The sequence below is a fragment of the Setaria italica genome, chromosome I (genome assembly GCF_000263155.2).
Source record: "Setaria italica strain Yugu1 chromosome I, Setaria_italica_v2.0, whole genome shotgun sequence".
In the NCBI taxonomy this organism is placed as follows: Eukaryota; Viridiplantae; Streptophyta; class Magnoliopsida; order Poales; family Poaceae; genus Setaria; species Setaria italica.
In genome coordinates this window covers 27120249-27143195 of record NC_028450.1, presented here as the reverse complement: position 1 = coordinate 27143195, position 22947 = coordinate 27120249, and the positions used below count along the sequence as shown (strand labels likewise).

The following is a 22947-nucleotide window of genomic DNA, read 5'->3' as shown; positions in this document are numbered from 1 at the left end:
CTCCACTTCCTCTACCGCCCCGGCCCTCGGCTCATCGCTGGCAAGGCTCGGCCGGCCGGCCGCCTCCGGTCAACCCCCACCTTTTCCCAAATTACCAATAAGTCCTTCCACCACTCACATAACCCTTCTGCAGATAAGCCCCTCCACCTCCAAAAGTATTTACAAATAGGTCCCTAGTTTATTATAAATCAGTCCTAAACCTCGGTTTAAGCCCCTAATTCATGTTTAACCCGCCATTTCATGCGCCAAACTTCCTCCAATTGATCCCAAATTTTACCACGTCATCCTCCGGAATACTTTCGCCGATCCATATCCAAATTTCCCAAAAATAATCTTTCTACCTATTTTCCGTTCACGTTTTCTGTTCGGAGCTCACGGTTAAAAACCGATCTTTCTTTTATTTATTTGTTTGTCCGTTGGTGTGTGCCGTAGATCGCGGATTGCCCGAGGAGGATCCCGAGGAGGAGTTTGACCACGAGCCCGAGCCCGAGGATCAGCAGCACGAGCCGGAACTCCCAGAAGGCTTTGAAGACGGCAAGTCCAATCTCACCCTTTGATGCATACTTAATACCTAGTTTTCAAACCCAACCTATTGGCCTGTTTTACAAAATGCATATTATTTCATTGCAAGACATGGTTGGATAGCCACCCCTTGATTGTTATGAACGTTCCTTGTTGTCCTATGGTTGTTTCTAAATATGACCCGCTCTATTTACACGATAACCACTGCTAGAACGCTTAGAAAATTGCTACTTAAACTTCAATCACTATTACAATGGTTTATTTAGAAAATAAATGTGTGTGCGTGTTCAACTGGGAAAATGGTTTTCCGAGTTCAAAGGAAAGGAATGTGCAGACAGGATGGATGGGTATTCCTTGTGTGGGATGCTAGGTTGTTGTGCTCGTACCTTAGTGGTTGAGTAATGTCGGGAGATATCCATCTTGTCATGGTTAAGGACCGAGTTGATGTGTCATCTTGCCTAATTCAACCATCATGCAACCACTCGACCCTTGTATGGGCAACAGCTTAGCATAAATCCCACTAGCTGAACTGTTAGTCTTCAGGGGTGCTGGTGAGCAACGGGAGCCCATGGAAAAGGAGTAAGATCTTGGTGACTTAGGTCCCGGTTACGGTCTCGTGGACGAGCCGCGAACCCCTTGGGTGCTTCCGTGAGGGCTAGCCAGTCTTAGCTAAGGTGGGTAATGGCTTTGTTAGGATCCGCACCGGCACTAAGGTGATCGTGCTGCGGTATCCTACTTGTGGGAAAAGTGTACAACCTCTGCAGAGTTGAAACCTATCCGGGTAGCCGTGTCCACGGTATTGGACGAGTTACGGCTTGGTCACATAACTAGCACTTGGGCATGGTTGTTGGGTGTGTGTGTGCGTGCGTGTGTGTGGAATTTTGGAAGTGTCCGGCAGTTGTGCCGTGCACTATGGTGGACGGGGAGTCCGATAGCGATAAAACTTGGATCCTTTGTGTAGGATCAACCCCACTTAATGTTTCAGTTATTAAACAAAAGCTTTATGAAAATTTGTTTGAAAATGAGCGCTTGCATGTGTTGAAAAACCTAGCTTTATTGCAAATAAACTCTAGCCTATCCTTGATTTATCCTGTGCATATACTTGATTGTATCCCCCTCCGTGGATGGGGTTGGACTTGTTGAGTACGTTCGTACTCACCCTTGCTTCGTTACTACAGAGGAAGACCCGGACTACATCGCCGAAGACCTTGAGTAGAGGTTGTGTCTGCACCCAACGCTGCCTGTGGTGTTGGCCCTTCCAAGATGCTGCTGCTGCCGTGTAGTCCCGAGTGCTATCTTTTGGCAGTCACTTGGTTAGCCGCTGTTGTTTATTTACTTCTTATCGCTGCGTGGCTCTCACGCCCACTCCCTCGGGAGTTGTACGGTAACTGAATTATCTGTCAAATAAATGTGTTATCAGCCTCCTGGGACTGATATTTGTATCACATTTAGTCTCTACTTATGTGGGGATGCTTCATAAGACGACAAAGAAGAGGAGGAGGATAACAATATTCCGGATTGGACTACAGGCCAAACTTTTGCAGATACTACAATGGGTGAGGCTGATGAAGAAGAGTTTGCAGAAGACAGTCATATTGATGATCTTGGTCAGGTGCTACGGGGAAGGAATAAGAAAGACTGCGAAATTGGGAAGGAATCAAAAAAATTGCAGCGTATGATAGATGTACCTAGATTGCACGCAGAGGCATAAAAAGCTTGGGTACCACACAGAAAATGCTGCAATGGAAGGCAAAAAATGGTGTGTCCGATAAGGCATTTCAGAGGATATTAAAAATTGTAAAGGACATGCTTCCCGAGAATAATGAATTGCTGTCCACAACATATGAAGCTAAATAGGTTGTTTGCCCTCTGGGATTAGAGGTTCAGAAGATATACGCATGCCCTAATGATTGTATCATCTATTGTGGTGATGAATATGAGAAATTGGTTGCTTGTCCTATGTGCGGTAAGATCAGGTGAGATGATCCTAGTGATGTTGAGGGGCAGTCTTCCAAGAAAAGAGTTCCCATGAAGGTGATGTGGTATTTTCCTATAATACCACGTTTGAAGCGTTTGTTCATAAACAAGGCGAATGTACAATTGGCGCTCGTAAAGCTATGCACGTTTCTCAATGCGATTTTGCAGAAGGCAATTGATCCAACCAAACTACTAAAACTACAGAATGATGTGGTACAATATCTTGTCAGTTTTGAGTTGGTATTTCCACCATCCTTCTTCAATATTATGACGCACCTCCTGATTCACCTAGTCAAAAAGATAACTATTCTCGGTCCAATATTCCTTCACAATATGTGGTCTTTCGAGAGGTTCATGTCAGTCTAAAACATTATGTTCTTAATCATGCCCGTCCAGAAGGAAGCACCGCCAAGGGATATGGAACAAAGGAGGTCATTGAGTTTTGTGTTGATTTTATTGACTCAATTAATTCAATTGGGGTTCCAGTATCATGCCACGAGAGGAGGCTACGGGGAAAGAGTACCCTTGGTAGGAAATCAAGTTTGAGCAATGATAGTTATTTGTTCCATAAAGCACACTTTACGATTTTGCAACAATCGTCCTTGTGGCTCCGTATATCAAGGAACACAAGCAGATTCTATTTTTCCTATACCCAACAAAATCTGATGCCTGGATTATACGTCATCACATGGATACTTTTTCCTCTTGATTGCATCAACACCTTATGGGTAACTTTGTGATTCATGAACAACTCGCTTGGTTAGCTAGGGGACCTTCTAGCACAATCGTGAAATTTCAAGGTTACGAGATAAATGGTTATACATTTTACACGAGAGACCAAAACAAAAAAACACCAACCAAAATAGTGGTGTCCGTATAGATGCCATAGACAGCAACGGGAGATGGGACCCATATTATGGTTTCATAGAGGAGATCTGGGAACTTGAATATGGATCGCTGAACATCCCTCTATTTCGTTGCCAATAAGTGAAGCTGACTGGAGGTGGCATAACGAAAGATCAGTATGGAATGACAATAGTGGACCTAACCAAGACTGGATACAATGATGAACCATTCATGCTTACCAATGATGTGCATTAGGTTTTCTATACGAAGGACATGTCTAGCAAACCCAAGAAAAATTCAGAAGATAAAGAAAAACCATGGGAGCCAAAGCGCCACATAGTGCTTCCAGGTAAAAGAAAAATCGTAGGAGTCGAGGACAGAATAGACTAGTCAGATGATTATGATCAATTTGATGGCATGCCTCCATTCGCTGTCGAAGTTGACCCAAGCATTATGCTAACAAAAAAAGAGGCTCCATACTTACGTCGCGATCATGACCAAGAAACTTTGATCAAGAAGTTTTTTAACATTACATTGTAATGCTCTATAGACAACCTTTATGTAATGCTTTATGGTCATATATCAGAACCTTTTTATTATATTTTAGTGATGTGAAAAACTCATTTATGTAATGCACTAGATACGATTATCCTTTATGTGAGTTTTTGGCTCATCACATTATTATTCGATCAAATTATTATGAGGTTGTGCGGGAAATGCAAAGGGGGAGGAAATCAAGACTTCCATCAAGAACAGGTTTAAAATTATTATGAGGTTTAAAACAATTGATACATTTTTCATGATCAAATTATTTATTACAAGAGTTTTTTATCAATAAAGTGTAAAAATAACTATTTGATAATTTAATATATTTTTGCATGTTCAAAATATTGAATATGAAGATTTTAGTTGTAAAAATATTGAGTATTACCAACTGGGACTAAGGGGGTATAAATATCCGCGCCTTCTTCCTCCTCCCAGACTTAGAAGATTTCACAGCCGCCTCGTCTCCTCCGTCTCCTGGCCGTCATCTCATCATCACCACCGCCGCCGGCCCGCCTTATCTGCGCCGTCCTCATCGACGTCGTCCTTGCCCCTTGCCTCCGCGCACCGCGGCACCCCCAGCGCCCTCCACCAGCCTCCCCTTGTGCGCCGCCACACACCGGCCGGGTGCCACCGTCGCCTCCTCTCCAATGTCAGCCCTCCCCCTCGAGCCTCCATCGCCACCGTCATCTCCTTCGTCATCGTCGTCGCTCCCTGGCCTCCACACCACTGCCGTCTTCTCCGCACCCTGGCTCCCCGGCGCCATCCCCCGGAGCACCCCTGGCCACTGCCACATTTCGCATGCGTGGCCTGGCCGCCCATTCGCCTCCGCGCCCTAGCTCCCCGGCCCGACGCCCTCCTCCTCCCCTGGCCCGCCAGCTTCTCCGCTGCCGCAAGGTGCCGCGCGCGAGCCCAGCACCCGAATGATGCCCAGCCGTACATGCGCCGCCCCCGGCCACTGTCATCATCGTCGATCGCAATCTCGCGGTGCCGCCCCACCGTCCCCCGGCCTCACTCACCGGCCCGCTGCCGCACGCCGCTCTGCCCCAGCGCCGGCGCCCCCTGTCTAACCGCGAGGTACGGGCGCCGCCCCCTCCCTCCACCCAACCGTGGCTTGCTGATGCAAACCGCATTTTTTAGTCAGTTTAATGTGTAAATTGTATAAATTAGAATAAATTTTTAGAAAATTGGTATAAACTAGTTTAAATACTTAGAAAAATTGTACAAATTAGTTTAAATACTTAGAAAAATTAGTACAAATTAGTAGTTTAAATACTTAGGAAACTTGTACAAATTAGTTTAAATCCTTACAAAAATTAGTACAAATTAGTTTAAATATTTATAGAAAATTGTTCAAATTAGTTTAAATACTTAGAAAAATTGTATAAATTAGTACAAATTAGTAGTTTAAGGGTGTGTTTGGTTGGGCTATGGCTTTTGGAAAAGCTACTGTGAGCTGTGGGCTGTGGAAAAGCAGCTGTGAGAAAGCAGCTGTGGGAAAAGCAGAAGACCGTTTGGTTAGAGGAGCTGGGAAACTGTAGGCCGTGTAAGAAATACCTGTAATGCCCCTAAAGGTCTGTGAGTGTGTTTATATGCAAATTGCTCGTAACAAAATAAATTTTATATGTTTTTCATCCATTAAAGTGATTGGTCCACATAAATAGAACTATATCCATCAAAAGTTCTATACAACGATGCCATCCTTCAACATGGATGAGCAGGGAGCGGCGGACGGCTGGCCGGCGGCCGGCAACCAGAGGCGACGGGCGGCGGGGTGTGGGGGGTCGTTGGGCGGCGGCCGGCCGTGGGGCGCCGGGCCAGCGACGGGGGGCGCCGGGCCGACGACTGGGGGCACCGGGCGGCGGGCCGACGACCGAGGGCGGCTGATGGCGGGCCGGCGGATGGCGGATGGCTGGCCAGCAGCCGGCGACCTGGGGCGACGGGCGTCGGGCGGCGGCAGTCGGGGTCATCGGGCGGCGGCCGTCCGGGGACGGGGGTGTGGAGGGCGGCCGGGGGCGTTGGGTCGGCGGGAAGCGGACCAGCGACCGGGGGCGGCGGATGGCGGGCCAGCGGACGGCGTCCGGTGGCGACGGGTGGCGGGGTGCGGGGCCACCGATGGCGGCGCGCAAAGAGACGGAAGGGTATGCGGGGAGGAGCGGACGGACGCATCGGGAGAAATAGATCGGGGCAAAAAAATGAATCGTTACCTTTATAATTAGTGGCAGGTGGGTAATTTTTTACCCCAAAAGCACTTGAAAGCAGGGGGAAGGTGCTTTTGATTTTGTACTAGAGCAAAAGTAGCTTTTGGGCAAAAGCATGTAGAGATTTTAGGCCCTTTGGTTGGCTTTTGGCTTTTGCAAAAGCAAAAGCAGGTTGGAAAGCCCAACCAAAGGCACCCTAAATACTTAGGAAAATTGTACAAATTAATCGGCAAGTGGCCCCAGCAGTTACTGAGATGGCCCAATCTGAAGGACTGCCGGATCCCATTGTCATCGTCAGTCTTTCTCAATGCCGAAGCAGCTGTGCTTCCACAAGGGTCCCCGATGAGAACATGTCAAGCTTACCCGTGGTTGTGCAGGACAACCAACGGTACCCTGTGGATGGCATCACTCAGCGCACCTCATGTGAGCTGTACGGAACATTTAGCAACCTCACTATTAATGTATACACATATATAATATATACAATTATCTCAATTGAGGAGTTTAATAATTTTTTCTCCTACATGTACAGGTGACGTACGGAAGTGTTTTACCAATCCTGCTAGAGCAGACAAGCCATGGCATGGCGATTCCACCTGGCTACTCCACCGTTGGGGTAGAACATATATGTGATAGTAAAGTAAATATGAAGGCCTAGAGCTCGACCTCCCAGGAGGTAACGGGGAAAGGACACTAGGAGATGCAGTTCACGTTATCATTCTATGGCGCAAACTTTACATCATCATCCCCATCCAGGAGGCATCGTTTCTTCCCATAGATCCCCCGCAGCCACCATCTCCTCAGAACTCAAGGCCGTCATCTCCAACACATCCACCTCCAGGACCGTCGTCACTACCGGGATCGTCGCATCCTGCTCGATCACTATCTCCAGCACCATCGAATCCTACAGGCGGGAGCGACGATGACCAAAACACCCCTCCTCGATCACCGTCTGCAGTGTTGGGACTACATTCTGGTGCGAGCAAGGAACCACCTGCAGCACCTCTCAAGAAGTCATGACCACCGCCTTCCAAGCCAAGGCAGCCAAAAGCGAAAGAATCGAGGAAGAAAATAGAAAAGTGTGAACTTATTAAGAAGCTAGCAGGCGATATGACTCGTGAGAAATTGGAGCAGGCTCGCAAGCACATGTAAGGGAGTGGTTGGAAAAAAATCATTGCAGAAAGAAAAGCGAAGGAGATGGAGCCTAAGCTAGTAGATCCAGCCAAATTAAAGTTTTTTATTGGCATGAAAAAAGAAGTCAAGAAGAAACTACTATCGAACTACGATCGCTCGTTAGTTAAGTCTTGGCAAAAGAAAAATCAAGGAGAGTCGTCGTTCGGTCGTACTGTCTCCCAGCTCGGGCAACAAGATTAGCAAGCAGATCAAGAAGCTCAACAAATAGTAGCTTTGCCTTTAAAACAACAAATCAAGATCATTAAGTTTATGGAAGAGACAGGTCTCTCGCTTGCTGAAGTTCTAGGGCAAGACAAACCGCCACCTCCAGAAAAGATTGTACCTAAATGGAATTTTGAGTTAGGCAAGCCTCTAATCAGGCCTGAATTGGTACAGAAGCTCACAACTAAGTTGTATGAATTCCATCAGTGGTACATGGAGCAATCAGTCAATGACAGAACCATGTTCGCTCTTCTTGTTAAACCGATTGATTTTTTTGGTGAAGGTGAGAAACTGCTATGATTAGAATTCAAGGATATTTATGAAGTGTACCATCAAGATACCCTTGATGTATCTCTTATCAGCGCCTGAGTTCTGTAAGTGTGTGTTTATTAGATGTTAATTTTAGCTCAGGTCATTATTGTGTGTGTGTGTCATCCCACTAACTTTGTAGGATGCAAATTCAGATGTGCCGCTTAGAATCCTACTTCAACGTTGGCTTCATAGACCCAACGCTTGTTAACCACAAGCAGATACAGGATAAACTAAAGTCTACATTGGGCGCAATATATAAATTCTTGGAGTAACAGAATTATAAACAATACATACTACTGCCTTAAAACTTTAAGTAAGTGCGGGTACTGTCTATTTTCATTTTCCTTTCGTTACCAGTTAGTTCTAATATGAATATTTATGTACACAGTTACCACTGGATTCTTCTTATAATTATGATTGATAAAAGCAATGCTATTGTGTTTGATTCATTGAGGAAACTAAAGGACGAATACCAAGACATTCAAGATATGCTTAACTTGTAATAATTCTGGACCTTTATCTCTATGCAAAACTTTGTTTCCTAAATTTTCACCTAACACTATATCATTCATTATTTTAATTCGCAGCGCATGGAAACAATTCCGTAAGTATCACCGTGGTGATTTCAAAGAAAAACTTACATTCAGTATAACTTTCCCGGTATGTATGAAGTTTGCACATTTTGTATATTCTGTAACACGAATATTTCATAACTTAATTTTTCCGCTAAAGTGCTTGAGATAGGAACAAGGGAATATTTTACGTGGATACTAGTCTGTGAGCACATACACCATTTCGTGAGGGACAAGGTGCTATCGAACGATATAAATGTACGTAAAATAAACCTATTAATAATTAATTATTTTCTAGATCCTTATATTTAATTATTGGTGTAACATTCACATATTTCGAAATTACAGGTGTGGCGGATTAGCGAAGAACTCTTGGAGAAGGATAGTCTTTTAGCAATCCAAGAAAGTCTCATAGGATTTCTGGTGGATGAGGTGATAAATCCCAAAGGGGAATTTTATTACGATGGACATTCAGTAGCTGAATCGAGCAACTCCATCGCGGGAGGATCCTAGGAATTAAGAAGACAAATTATTGTATATATAGTAGTTATAATTAATATTATGCATATACTATCATGAAATATATATATATATATATATATATATATGACATGCATACAATACGAGCGTATACGTGTAAATAGTGTACGCTAAGGATGTATACGTATAGGTATATATATGTGTGTGTGAAGCAACAATTAGCATTAATATGGAAAAGAATTCAGGGTAAAAAAAAGATCTTTAGTCCCGGTTGGTATCCAGGTGGTATTACCAACCGGGACTAAAGATGGTTTTCACTCCCGGGTGAGTGATCCGGGACTAAAGAGGGGGACTTTTAGTACCGAAAGATTAGTCCCAGTTGGATATTCGAGAGATATGACTCTATCCAACCGAAACTAATGCTCACTTTTCCACCAGTGAAACGATGTCGGTAGGGCACTCTAATGAAACATCAGATCAAGATAATGAAAAATGATTTTTCCATGTATGCAGAATTGTGAGCATCCTTTTTTTTTTGCCCTAAAAAAATGTGAGCGTCCTTTTTCTAAAAAGGAATTGCGAGCATCGGTGTGTACATGATCTGACAGATTGATTTAACTACTGTTTCAGCAAATCATTTGTACCAATGACACCTCTATTTATGTGAAGGGGAGCTGAGGGAAACAGTGAATGGACAGCATTAAGTTTGCTGCAAGACCTTCATCTCACTTCTACTGGCAAAGACTATGCACCGGCACCGCGCTGATGTGGCCTGTGGGGAAAATTCAACATCACAAACCCCCAATCATTTGTTTTTTATTTGCGAAAACAGTTTTTTTAGAAAAAAATCCCAAACAATTGCTGAAGACTGCATTGCCGGATGACAACTGAAAAGGATAGTGGATAGTTACGGCTCTAATCTCTATTGGCTACCAGTTGCAAAGCCCATACAGAGAGCCAGTCGATCGCTTCTGCTTCTGGACCCATAAATGCTCGTCTGAGCTTGATTTCTTCCAGCCCAATAGTTCAATAGTTTTTCACCACTGACCAGCCCGGCGGGCCACAACATTCAGACAGAGAGAGCCGCACGCGCGACTCCACCGGGCCACCAGCTTTTCCTCCCTCGCTCGCGCTAGCTCGTGGCTCCTGCTGGGTCCGTTCCACGATTCCACGGGCTGGCCTCTCCTCCGCGACGTCCCGGCTGGGTCGCCTGATTGCATTGGATCTGCACTTGTGCGCGCAGTACAGACTCCAGAGGCCTGATGCAGTGGCGAATGCAGGCTAGCTTCTAAGGAGGGTCATCTACCCTATCCTTCTTCTTCCTCCTCTTTTCCTTCTTCTTTCTCTCTTTTTTCTTCTCCATCTCCCTCCTCTTTTCCTCCTTTGTCTTCTTTTTCCTCTCTTTTTTCTTCTCCACCTCCTTAATACCTCCTTTGTCTTCTTTTTCCTCTCTTTTTTCTTCTCCACCTCCTTAATACATGGTAAATTTTTGTTATCTCTGAGCATGTAGGCCTAGCCCCCTGTGTATCTGCTCCTGGCCTGATGTGATCGTACTGATGAGTGATCTGATAGCCTATCTGACGCTGTAATGTGGGAGCCCACTAAACCGTCTAAGAAAATATTTCACAAACGCTAATTCACTTTGGCGCTGGTGTGCCGCGATGTCGGTGTCCTCCACCGTTCGATTTCCTGCGAATGGACCACAAGAAAGTAGGCATACACCCTATACCGGTTGAAATAATGGGTCTAGCCCGTAGTAATTTCAGAATTCCAAATAAATCTCATAGGCCCATGTGGGTAAGAGGTGGAGTAGTGCAAGTCTTTAGTCCCACATTGCTAGTGGAGGAGAAGGATGACCAACTTAAATATGGAAGTTGTCTCCACTCCTCCAAGCTAAGTGTGTGGGGAGAGAAGGAGAGCTCTACTTGTGTGCACTTGCTCGCCATGCCTTGCTGGGTGGGGTGGGGTGGGGATGGTCTGCCAAAATCCGACCCCTCACCTTGTAGGGGAGTAGTTTCCTTTTACCGTTTTATTTTTTAGTTACTTGGTCTTTAAGTCAGCGAGATATATGGAATCCTAATCGGTTTAGATCACGATCGCGACGTGGGAATCGTGGACCCTCCTATATATGTGACCTACTGGCCTCTACCGAAAACAGATCTATTCGAGTTAGGGTTTTGCCTCCTCTCGCTGTTGCGCCGCCACCGTAGTCTACTCCATCCCGATTGTCGGCGTGCACCGGCGATTGGGAGAGCAGGTCTCCGGAACTGTCGTCTTCAGCGATCCTGCACCGGGAGAGGGCGAATACTCTACCGAAAACAGATCTATTCGAGTTAGGGTTTTGCCTCCTCTCGCTGTTGCGCCGCCACCGTAGTCTACTCCATCCCGATTGTCGGTGTGCACCGGCGATTGGGAAAGCAGGTCTCCGGAACCGTCATCTTCAGTGATCCTACACTGGGAGAGGGCGAATAAGGTTTTTGGGAAGCACTCTGCGCGACTGCTCGATCGCTTCCTCCGCTTCGCCAAGTTCTTTGTCAACTCTTTCACCACAGCTCGTCTACCTCTTCGTCACTTGGGCGTCACTCGCCATCGCGAACCACGTCAGGTTGCTGATCGTCGTCGCCTGCTGTACCCGGTAGTCGTCCAGGAGCCGATCTTCATCAAAAAAGAAACGTTACGATCTCTTATCTCAAATTATGTCTTCCATATTAGTTATTATGATCTGTTGCAGTCTGATAGCACTGGATAGTATGGTAGAATATGTGATTCTATTTGCAATGATAGACTTGTCTAGATCTTACGTAGACATGTCTAATTTAATCTGCTATCTGTTCATCGTATTCATGATTCATTTCTAGATTAAATTAAAACTAAAAGTACTTATATTTCCATCAATACCTGTGTAGCTGTCAGATGGAGAAAGAGTAAGAATCTTTTATTTATTTACGTGTCTCTCCTCTCCCATTAACCACCGGCTTCTTCAAGTTTTATGTTCTTCATCGAGCTGCTCCCTCCACCATGGCGTGAGCTTCCTAGGCGGCGCCGGTTGACGATGGACAAGCACCGAGAACGAGAGTCCGATAGGATTCTTTTAAGATTCAGCCTGTGGGTTAGTTCGCACAACGTTTTAGGTGTGTTAGGTGTGGTTTGCAGAGTGGTTAGGGGACGACAAGTTCTGGCCGCGCGGATGAGTAATGCCTGACTGCATTGCACTTGCACTTCTGCGAGCAGGGCAGACTACAGAGGCCTGCTGATGTGATCGCAGTGATGAGTGATCTAATAGCCTATCTGATGCTGTGATGTGAGAGCCATCTGATGCCGTCTCACAAATGAATACTCTTAGCGTGGCGCCGAGAAAGATGACAATCGATACTCCTTCCATCCCACAAAGAGTGCAATTCTAATTTTTTAAAACATATTAGTAGTAGCGTGAAAAGACTCTAATGCTCTCATTTGTTGGTCACGTGCAGTAAGTTTTGACATACAAATCAGATCTAACCACTTAATTAGACAGGTAGTTAGATCTATTTTCTAGGATTGCACTTTTTTTTTAATTTTTTTTTAAAAATACTGGAATTTCACTCTTTATGTGACCGGGGGGGGGTAGTAATCCAATAGGATGGTGATGTGGTAATTGACGCCATGGTATGGTAACTGCCATAGTGCCAATGTAGTATTGTGTATAGTCTTTTGTGTTGACCTTGCATTATCCTACATAATAAAACACGTTACTCAAGCAGCATTTTCGTGGAAAAAAGGAAGTTACACTTACAGAACCATAAAGCTCATTTGTTCATAACCATCTTGCAAAACGATAAACAATAACCTTTGTAGAAAAACATTTATCATACAATAATAAACATGTAAACATTGCTACTATTGTGTGCTACTAGCGTAGTACTCCCTCCGTCCCTGTCATTCTTACATCTTAGAATTCAATCGTAATTAACTTTGACCAAATATATAAAAAAAATTAATATTTATGATACATAATTAGTATAATTAGATAGATCGATGAATCTATTTTTATAATAAATCTATTTAAAAATATAAATGTTGCTAATATTTTCTACAAATATAGTTAAACTTAAAAAAAAATTAACCAGCACGCTTCCCACGGTGACAAATAAAAAATTTGACCAGCATGCTTCCCATAGGGACTGAGGAGTACTCCATGGAAGAAAATTCGAAATTCCATCTTCACTTCTCTCATTCTCTGACGGTCTGGCCAGGTGACCTCCCAGTCCCCGCTCATCCGCCGAGCGAGCGAGTAGCGGCGGCGGAGGAGGCCAGACGGTGTCACAGGTTAGGAAGGCCATCCGCGTTCCTTCCCTAGTGCGTGCCTCTCTCATTCTCCATCCGCGCCCTTTCAATCCTCATGTAGCTGCTCACCCGATGCCTTGTAGAGAGGACGCACGCCACATGTTCGACGGAATGCGGCTTCAGAAGCGGAGCAAGGACGACGAGGCGTCCACCGCGTGTGGCGGCACGGACCGCATCAGCGGCCTACCGGAGGGCGTCCTCCACCACGTGCTGTCCCTCCTGCCAGCGCACGACGCGGTGCGGACGTGCGTGCTCGCCCGGCGCTGGCGCCACCTCTGGAGGTCCGCGCCGGGGATCCGCATCACCGGCGTCAAGGGGTGGCGCGACGCCGACAAGTTCGTCGCCTTCGTGGACCGACTGCTCAGCCTCCGAGGGAGCTGCGCGCCAGTGGAGTCATGCAAGATGAAATTCGATGCGGGCGACTTCGACTTTGACTACTTCCTGCTTGCCAAGAAGCAGCACGTGAGCCACTGGATCATGGATGCTGTGCGCCTCAATGTCCAGGTGTTCCGATTATCTTTTGCCGAATTGGAAAGTTTCTGTCTACCTCATCTGCCTCTCGTCAGCCAGCACCTCGTGAGGCTAGAGCTTGCCTGCGTTGATGCCAACGACAGCATTCTTGATTTTTCAGGCTGTCCCGCACTTGTAGTTCTGAGGATGAAGTACTGCTTCGTAAATGCTGGCAAACTGCTATCTGCATCCTTGAAGAAACTAATCATGATTAATTGTGAATTTCGCCGGGGAAACCGCACCAGAATTTCGTTGCCAAGTCTTGTTTCACTGGAGCTAATTCGTTGCTATGGTAGGACTCCTCTGCTTGAATGCATACCATCCCTAGAAAGAGCAATTGTCAGCCTTGCTGGTTATTCTGAGGACTACTGTATTGATGGTGGCACCGGCGATTGCGGTGATGATTCTAGTGAGGGTTGTCGATATTATTACGGGTCTGATGGTAACCGCAACAACTGTGTGTTTCTCAAAGGTTTGTCGGAAGCAACACACGTGGAGTTGTCAGCTTGTCCTGGTGTGGTATGCTCGCAACTCCATTCCCACTTATCTCCTATTGTTATTTCAGTTCTTATCTCTTGTGAGGTAAATTCATCAATCAATAATGCTTTGTCAAATGAATTCACAGAGAAGCTGTACGCTAATGTGTGTTGCACTCTGTTCACTATTCAAACCATTATACCAGTGATTCAATCAAAACTTCTGGTTCTAGTATTACATAAATTCTAACGAAAATATATAATATCTCTAGATAGTGACTTTTGACTGATTTTAATTTCAGCATGGCTCACTCATTATGGAAAGTATATTCTTACTTATAAATTAGATACAATATAAAAAAGATAGGGGTCTATATTTTCCTCATTTCCTCCTTGTAGTTTGTTTGAATTTATAACTTTACCTAACAGATGTTCACCAAGCATATATTTGTCATTGGAATTACCGACTTCCTGCTCTGATCTGGCTCCTTTACATGTTGCCTAGTTTGTTTTCAATAGGGATTTAAAGTGGTGCCCTATATTTACCAAGTTAAAGACTTTGCTACTCGATGAGTGGTGTGTTGCTGATTGCAATGCATTGATTTGTTTCCTCCAACATTCGCCAGCCCTGGAAAAGCTTACTCTTCAACTTTACATGGTATGATATGTTGTAGTTGATGTCTTATTGAACTTACCATCAATGATTGATGATTGATCTGTTTGGAATAATATTTGTTTGCTGTAGGCATCCCAATATCCAGTGAAAACAGATGGAAGATATAACCCATTGGAGCTGCCATTTGCATCCCATCATCTTAAGATAGTTGAAATCAAATGTGAAGAGGTCGATGGGAGGGTTCACAAAATTTTAAGTAGCCTGAATACCTATGGCATACCACTGAATCACATTGAGATCCAACAAACTAATAGAAGTTCCGGATCTGGATGTAAGCCAAACACTTGATACTCTATGCTTGTTCTATGTATATCATCTATTTCCAAGAACAAAGAGAATAGAACACTAATTTAAAAAATGTGAATGTTAGGAAATGTGTGTGTGGCAGAAAGATAGGTGAATGCACACTCACTTTATGCGCCTCTTGTCTAGTGCAATTTATTTAGTTGCTTTAAATTGCTCTTCAGTTTCTACTCTTGAAACCAAGAATCAGTATAGGTGATGGTTATCCACTGTTCCACTTTAGTTCTGATTATTCAATGAAGTTATGCTTCCTCTTGTGCGTGTGTATTATCAGTGTCAAACACAGTTGCCCCATATGGCCCTGTCATTGTTCCTGTTATTTCTCATGTTAGCTAAGATTACTTGCCAAACATGAAAGCAAATAATGTGCCATCATACCGTATTAGTCTTTTCGTAGCTTTACAATATTAAAATAAAGTTCCATGCTGATGGAAATGGATATCTTATCCTTTGAAGACAAATAGACAATTTCCCATACACAAGGCTTACTTGCTAAGTCAGTAAATTTTTCCTCTGACATGCTTATGGGTTCCCTCTGAGTTGATTGTGCATTAACATTTCCTTGCAGACGTCAATTTGGTGTGCACTGGTTTCAGCTAAACTGGAGGTAAGAAGTATTTTCTTTTTACATGGATATTGTTTTATGGCTTATCTTGCACTTTGTGGTTATTGTTTTTACAAGATATCTTCTATCTTGATTAATTTGGATTGTTTATCCCAATGATCTCTAATGCAGATAATATTTAGATAGCTGGCAATTCAGACATAAGACTTTTCTGCTTATATCTGTGCAATCTGTACATTTGTGTATATAGGAAAGAGTGAAGACATCCTCATTGATTAAAATTCTGAATTACCGTAGCTGATGATATACAGAAACTGGCCGATCTCCTAGATTGGGTGATTTTTTGTTTTGGTTGGGTTTGCAATTAATAATCAAACAATGCAAATTCTATGTTTGGTTAGAAAAAGGAATCCGACAGAGCTACACTGTTAATGCTTCCATTTATCATCAAATCATTGGCATATTCAATTAATTGTTTCCTTTACACCAAACGGATTTGCATATAAAATGTTGTTTCAGATGCATCTTTTTTTAAATAATATACAGTTGATTTATCTCCACCAAACTTGTGTTCTCTACTCTTGCAACTGAACGTGAGTCTGTACGGAAGTCTGCATAAAAGGCACATCTGTATGGAGTTCAATCACATCTAGTAGGGGGAAGTGGTCAGATGTCATCTAAAGTTATCCGTTCATAGATTTCTTTTAGACAATTTTGTTGAAAAAGATTTCCTGTATTTCACAGTCTCTTATCAAGCCATACAACCCTCACAGTTCTCATGCAGTATTCCGGTTGTCTTTGTACAGATTGCAGGCTCACGCAGAGTGGACAAGATTTTGAAGCTCACGCAAATGGACCTACTGTCTCTCGATTTTTGCCGAAGTCCACGTAACCCCCTAAACTATAAAACTGTCTAACCCCTGGGTTTCCAAAACCAGCTTACTTTTCACCTTTGCATCCAATTCAAACTGGTTTTGGTCACGTAGACAATAAATTTGCTTGTCTTGATGATTAGGATAGCCACAGCATCAATCATTGTTCACATGTCATGCAGACATCTTCCTCTTGTTGCTACAACAGAGGCAGCGGCTTGACGCCGAAAAATAAGAGCTTCTGCCAAGGGGTGAGGGCTCGATGAAGGGCTAGCGGGTGGCCTACAGTCATCGAGGGCGCCAAGCTCCTGGTCGTGACGATAGTCTGCACAGTCCACCACCGCAGCTCCGGCACAGACACGATGATGGCTTCAAGTCGAAGGAGCTCCTGCACGGGCACGCTACGCTAGGCGTCGAGCCCCGGCCTACTTGGTGCAGCGCTGAACCCGTAGCACTGTCACCAGGGAGCGACGGGATAGCTCAAAGGCGCTCCAGTCCTAGTGTCTACAGCCTCACAGGAGAGGAGCATCGTGAGCTGGCCTTGAGTGGCCGCTTGCTTGCGTGAGGAGGTGTTGTGGCTTGACTTGGATAAGTTAGTTGCTGCTGGATTGCTTTGCGGAGAGAGGAAAATAGGGGAGGCGAGAGGGGAAAAGAGCAAGGCGGTGCTAAAGCTGTCAAATTTGGATATGGATGTAGAAGAGCTGTGTGGTGCAGAGGAGTGCAGGTATTTTTGGCCTCCATGGATTGGATTGTTTACTCGGACGGGAGAGAGGAGCAGAGGAGGAAGGTGTTGCTGACTCGCTAAAGAAGAGAATAGGAGGGACGTGTGGCCGTGCATGGCCGTGCATAGAGGGCCAGCCAGCGGTAGATGTGGACAATGACCGATGTTGTGGCCATCCAATCATCAAACACAAGCAAATCCACTGTTCATGTGGCTAAAATCAGTTTTGATTGGCGCTAAAGGTGAAAAATGAGTTGGTTTTGAAAATCTAGGGGGTTATGTAAACGGTTTTACAATTTAAGGGTTATATGGACTTCAGTCATAGTTGAGGGTAGTAATTTGGACTTTTTCCTATCTCTGCCTAATAATAAAGAGCGGTTGTTTCTTCCAACCGTCGTGGTTATTTTGTAAAAAATTCCCTCAACTTTTTCGTAATCAACCCGCAGTTCTTGAAATAGTTCTTGATAATTTTGTAAAAAGATCCTCAAACTTTACTGCAATTGGCCTGAGGTTCTTGAAGTTAAAGGGACGTACGTGACCCCGCCGCCATCCTCATGAATCAGTCCAAACCTGATTTGATGTCCTGGGTTCACACAGAATCAACATAGCATCCCCAATCGAACTGGTAGAATAGAAAAGACACGAGGAAGAAGATCCAAATCGAAGGCGAGCACCACGCGCTGCCACTACACACTGTAGTCCAGCGCGTCTCGCATCCTTGATGCGCCGCTCATGCGCCGGTTGCCCACTGCAAAGACGTGAGGGCTCGGCCAAGAGGCATAAGCACCCGGGAAGAAGGGGATTCGAAAGATCGAGACGACAGGGCGAGAGATGTGCAAGAATAGAGAATATAGACGAGACGGCCCCTCCCCTCCGCTCCCCGCGGGGGAAGCTCGCCCTGGAGGCCAGCGTGCCACCACTCACGATGGTGGGAGCGCGCCCCGGCCTCGCACCGTTGCACCCGGCAGGAGCCACTGCCCCTCCCCGTCGCTCCCGTGGGGGAACCTCGCCCAATGCGCCGCCGCTCCTAGCGAGGGGGAGCGTGCCCCGGCCTCTTGCTGCCGCTCCTCGCTGGAGAGGTTGCCCCGGTGGACCGCGTGCCGCCACTCCCCGCGGGGGAGCTCGCCGCGGAAGCTTGCGCGCTACTGTTCCGATGGGAGGACCTCGCCCTGACTTGGCGTTGCTGGTCCGCACGGACAAGGGAGAAAGAGAAAGCAAGGGGAAGGAGAACGAACGGCGGCAGCGGAGCAACCGAGTAGGAGATCGAGATAAGGAGGCGGAGGGGTAAACCTGAGCGCAGCAATGGATGGACCGTCTGGGAGAAACATAGCGGTTACAGGAGTTTTCTGGAAGACATGCATAATCCACATCCTCAGTATATTAGCCAATCAAATAAATAGTGCAATTGGTTTGATCCGAACCATCTCGTGCTAATCAATTTCATTAGCGGCTGGATTGATGATTGGATCAATTACCAAACGTGTTGGTGTGTGATGGGGTTTAATGGGCCTTGGGCCTAATCAGAGGATGGACCTTGGAGTGGTTGTTGGTCAGGAAGATGAGAAAAACATACCCTTCTATGCACCGTCTAATTGATCATAGAACGGAACTAACCCGTAGCAGCGTACGGACATTTCTGCTAGTTAATAATAAATGAATGTTGGGTACTTTCGCAGCCATGAGGCTGTTGTCCTCCGAGAATGTAGGTCTCACATCGGCTCCATTCACTCGGATATATGATTGTAGAAATTCTTGGCCAATGTATGCAAGACGGCATTGATCTATAGCGAATATGATGTGATGAGCACGATTCATCTTCTTTGAATCTAATTTAAGTTTGGATATATATTGATGATTGAAAACTTGTGATCCCTGGCGTCTACTGGAGTCATACTGCTGATATCATTGTGCATGCAAATAACCTGTGTGTGGGTTGGGTCCTATGAATCTGTGGGATCAAAATCTGGGGTAAGGCTTGAATTTTCCCCAGGTGTCCTGTGTTGAAGAATCCAATTAAAGATTCCCAACTGCAACATAATGCTGTGTGTGGGTTGTATGAAGCCGGGGTCACGAATCAGAGCACTGTACTTGTCACAATGATATTCAGTCCACAGCTGCCCAGACGCGTAAGCTTGCCAACTCGCACCAATGGAAGACAACTCCTACCTCTGCCTCGGGGTTGGCTCTCGTGTCGCTGCTCCTCGAGCTCGCCAACCGCCAGGACCATGGTAGCTGCCGGTCATCGTCAGCTTGCACCACATCGCGGGCAAGCTCCCACACCGCGCGATGCGGGATCTAGCGAGGACTGCGACTCTGCGACCTGTTCCTCCGGCCGCACCAACGAGATCGTGGCCGTCCTCCTGGCTCGCCGGCCGGCTCGATCAGCACAGTCATGTTACTCATATCACTGCTTGATCAATACCGCAATGTAAAACTGAATGGCCGTTTCAAGGTTGATCCATCAGCACATTTGGTTACTGGTCACCTTTCACCAAAGTCTTATAAAACTGGGACTAGCCAGTGATGTGTACTAACCATGTATTAAATTCCAATACATTTTCACGCTTATTAACCTTATTATTAGGAGCAAGTTTAATTTCTGGCATCTACACCGACTAAAAACAAGAAGCAAGGTATGATATCCTCTACATGTCAAATTTTAGGGAAGCACACCCATTCATGATTCATGAATCATGAATAACAGCGTTCAGAATTTTCCCCCCCGATGGCATGTTAGTAATTGTTCTAAAAGAAAGCCTCTGGCCCATAGAGGCACAAAAGTTGGGCTTGTGTATTTTCAGCCTTTAGAATTAAATGGATCTCACTAAACAGAAAATCGACCATATACTAGGGTGTTATCTTATAGTAAAAAGCAGAAAAATTGTAAGCGCAGAGCAACAAATAGAAATCAATGTATATATATGTATATGTATATATGTGTGTGTATATATGTATATTTATATATGTATATATATATATATACATATATATAATAAGGTCCAAACCAACGAACGTGGCCCGACCACAGTCCCACCTAGCCCACTCGCAGGCGCGGAGCGAACCACCCTCCTCCCAGTCTACCCAGCTCGGCTCCGCTCGTCAGCTACAACGCGCGAATTCTGCTGGCTCGGCTCTGGGCGATAGTACCCGACGCCGCAAATTGCTCCTGTTCCCCGTTGACCATCACAAACCCAAATCTCCATCGCGTGATTCGTTGGCCGCCAGACGCCGCCGGCGACGATCCCGTCCCACACTCGCAGCTTCAAATCGGCTCGCATCGCTATCCCTGGCCATCCGACGACCCGCCGCTGCTCTATTCCTTATCCCCACAAATTGTGCCTGTTTCCTAATCCACACCGCCGGAAAACTCCCGAAATCCCCATCCCCATCCCCATCGATTCCTTTCGCCGCCGCCCTCGGCAGAAACGGCGTCGATCCGGCCTGCATCGAGGATGTGCTGCCGGAGAAGCTCCGGATCCAGATTCCTCGGTGCACGAGACCATTCGTCGGTGATACTGTGAGGCTGCTTTGTGGGCAGGGGATCGGAAGGCAGGTGAGCTGCCGCGCGACAGCAACAATCCCCTATTCCGCATGCGTTTCGAATTTGTTTTGGTTTTGGTCTGATTATCAGCGTACGTTGCTGATTAATTGAATATACTTCTTTACCACACTTTCAATCAATTTTCCCCGTTCGACCTCTGCAGCTGTCCATGATGTGTGTGTCGTAGCAGCCGATGGTCCGACATAATCCAGGTGGATCTGGGCGCAACAGAAGATTGGAGTATTCAGGTTTCTGATTTTCTTTTGGATTGATCGGGGATCCAGCCCTGCGGCCATAGGCTCCAGAGTTGAGCAGCGGCAAATTAAATCCCCCATACTCATTAGGCCTCAAGACATTCGTTTAGATTAGGAGCTGATTCCCTCTAGATCATGATTTTGTTTCCTCACTGTACGTCTATTCCTTTTAGCATTTTCCATTGATCTATTTAGCCGTCACGAATTGGGATTTCTTGTAGTAGCCATATCATCTGAATTTCGATTCTACATCCATATCTTTTCATTCAGATTTCAAGGTATTCAGTGACATTGCACTATTCTTAATACATCATATTATAGTAAATTTTAAGAAATTATTTTCAAAATTAAATGGCATAGAAGGAATAGGATACGATGATGTGATTTCCACTGCTTGGATACTAGATTAAGAGCATCATTGGCTGGATACTAGATTAAGAGCATCATTGGCCGATCTGTGAAAATGGCATAGATAATTCCAAGATGTGAAGTGGATTAGTATGGCTTTCATTGGCTGCCGCTCAGCATCAGTGGCAACCAGTGCCAGTTAGCTAGCTACTTATGGGTTTGCTTGGAGTAGAGAATTATTATTCTGACATATTTCAATATATCATGAAAGCTTAGTAAATTTCTCATGTCATTTATTACTGCTATTCCTTTCATGATGATTTTTAGGAGATGGTGTCTCATTGGCAACTGCAGTGGAGACTACAATCATTTACTTTACAGAGCACCCAAAGAGCATTGGAGCTGCCAGTTCCATCACATGGGCTATCTGAAGAAGCCCAACTAAAGTGAGGATGATGACGAATGCATGCAGCAAAACATATGAAAGATCTTCAAAGTAGCTGGCTGTGTGATGTGCACCTTCGAAGACAGTGTGTATGTGCTGTGCTGCAAACCTGCAATGCCAGGTAGAATGTGCAAGCAAAGCAATCCAGATTGTATCAATTTCAATATTTTTCCTCCTGCTTGGCATGATATATTGCAAGTACCGCATCGCTGCTGTCATTTGTAATCCAGCCAATTCGGCAGTCATATTGCTCCAATTTAACTCTGTCTAATACTAACTTCAAAACATATCGTTTCCTGTAACATGGACCCTGATTGTGAATGAAAGAACTTGTGAATGCAGGAGCCATCCGGTACCTTCACCTTGAAAAGATCTGTTTTTCTGTAACATGGACTCTGATTACTCGTAAAAGCTCAATATAGACCAAATTATATAGTAACTGTTTTCTTGGAACCGCTTGACATCAAATTATAGTAACTCTGAATTATCGTCCTGAGCCATTCAAATTATCTTTAACTATTTCAAAGTAAATTTGTCTCGTCGTCACAGTTCTTGTTCCCTGGAACAGCTTGACAAGGGATCGGATTGTGGTAACTCACCATTCTAATTATCTACTCGAGACATTCAAATTATCATAACTAAACCGACTATGGTACGACCATAACTGGTTCCTCGGACATAATGACTCTAAATTATAGTAACCTCTCGTCCTAATTTATCGTCTCAAACCATTCGAGTTATCGTATCTACTCCATAGTAAATTTATATAGCCATTATAGTAATTTGTTATTCGAAAACTTGATGCCAAATTATGCTAACTCCCCAACGTGATTATCATCCGAGCCAATAACTGGTCCATGATAAATTACTCTCACCGTCATAGGAACTAATTTCTCTAAAACACTTGACGCCAAATTGTGGTAACTGGTAACTCTTTATCCTACTTCTAGTGTCTAAATATTTACCATAGTTTGCACGTACTAGTTCTACATAGATACGTACTCCCGTTCTAGCTTGTATTCTTGTAAAAAAAGAAAATCATCACGTACGCATGCAAGCACGTGT

General features: G+C 44.9%; 1 protein-coding gene and 1 long non-coding RNA gene across 5 annotated transcripts; both read left to right on the top strand.

Moving 5' to 3' along the window:
* Positions 1-12993: 12993 nt before the first annotated feature.
* LOC101771795 (F-box protein At5g03100) lies at positions 12994-17685 on the top strand. 3 transcript variants are annotated; one of them, XR_002676560.1, is made up of 7 exons: positions 12997-13153; positions 13255-13675; positions 13803-14200; positions 14663-14815; positions 14903-15104; positions 15705-15743; positions 16508-17685. XR_002676560.1 is itself a non-coding variant. In XM_022824642.1 (6 exons), the coding sequence occupies exons 1-5, from the start codon at positions 13023-13025 to the stop codon at positions 15734-15736; spliced, it is 1464 nt and encodes a 487-aa protein (XP_022680377.1). In that variant the 5' UTR covers positions 12994-13022; the 3' UTR covers positions 15737-15743; positions 16508-17685. The 3 variants fall into 3 exon arrangements, 2 of the variants coding, with proteins under 2 accessions (XP_022680377.1, XP_004954981.2); XM_022824642.1 differs by having other exon boundaries at positions 12994-13153; positions 13255-14200; XM_004954924.3 differs by having other exon boundaries at positions 12997-13183; positions 13255-14200.
* A 2632-nt stretch (positions 17686-20317) lies between these two features.
* On the top strand, positions 20318-22243 carry LOC105913801. Of its 2 annotated transcripts, XR_001163289.3 has the most exons (3): positions 20318-20847; positions 20999-21083; positions 21765-22243. It is a non-coding gene; the product is annotated as an uncharacterized LOC105913801 (long non-coding RNA). The 2 variants fall into 2 exon arrangements; XR_001163288.3 differs by having other exon boundaries at positions 20999-22243.
* Positions 22244-22947: the final 704 nt, after the last annotated feature.

Coding starts and splice junctions, on each gene's coding strand:
- LOC101771795 (XM_022824642.1), top strand. CDS start 13,023: ATGGAAGAAAATTCGAAATTCCATCTTCACTTCTCTCATTCTCTGACG. Junction 14,201..14,662: donor TGTCAGCTTGTCCTGGTGTG/GTATGCTCGCAA, acceptor CATGTTGCCTAG/TTTGTTTTCAATAGGGATTT. Junction 15,105..15,704: donor TAGAAGTTCCGGATCTGGAT/GTAAGCCAAACA, acceptor ATTTCCTTGCAG/ACGTCAATTTGGTGTGCACT.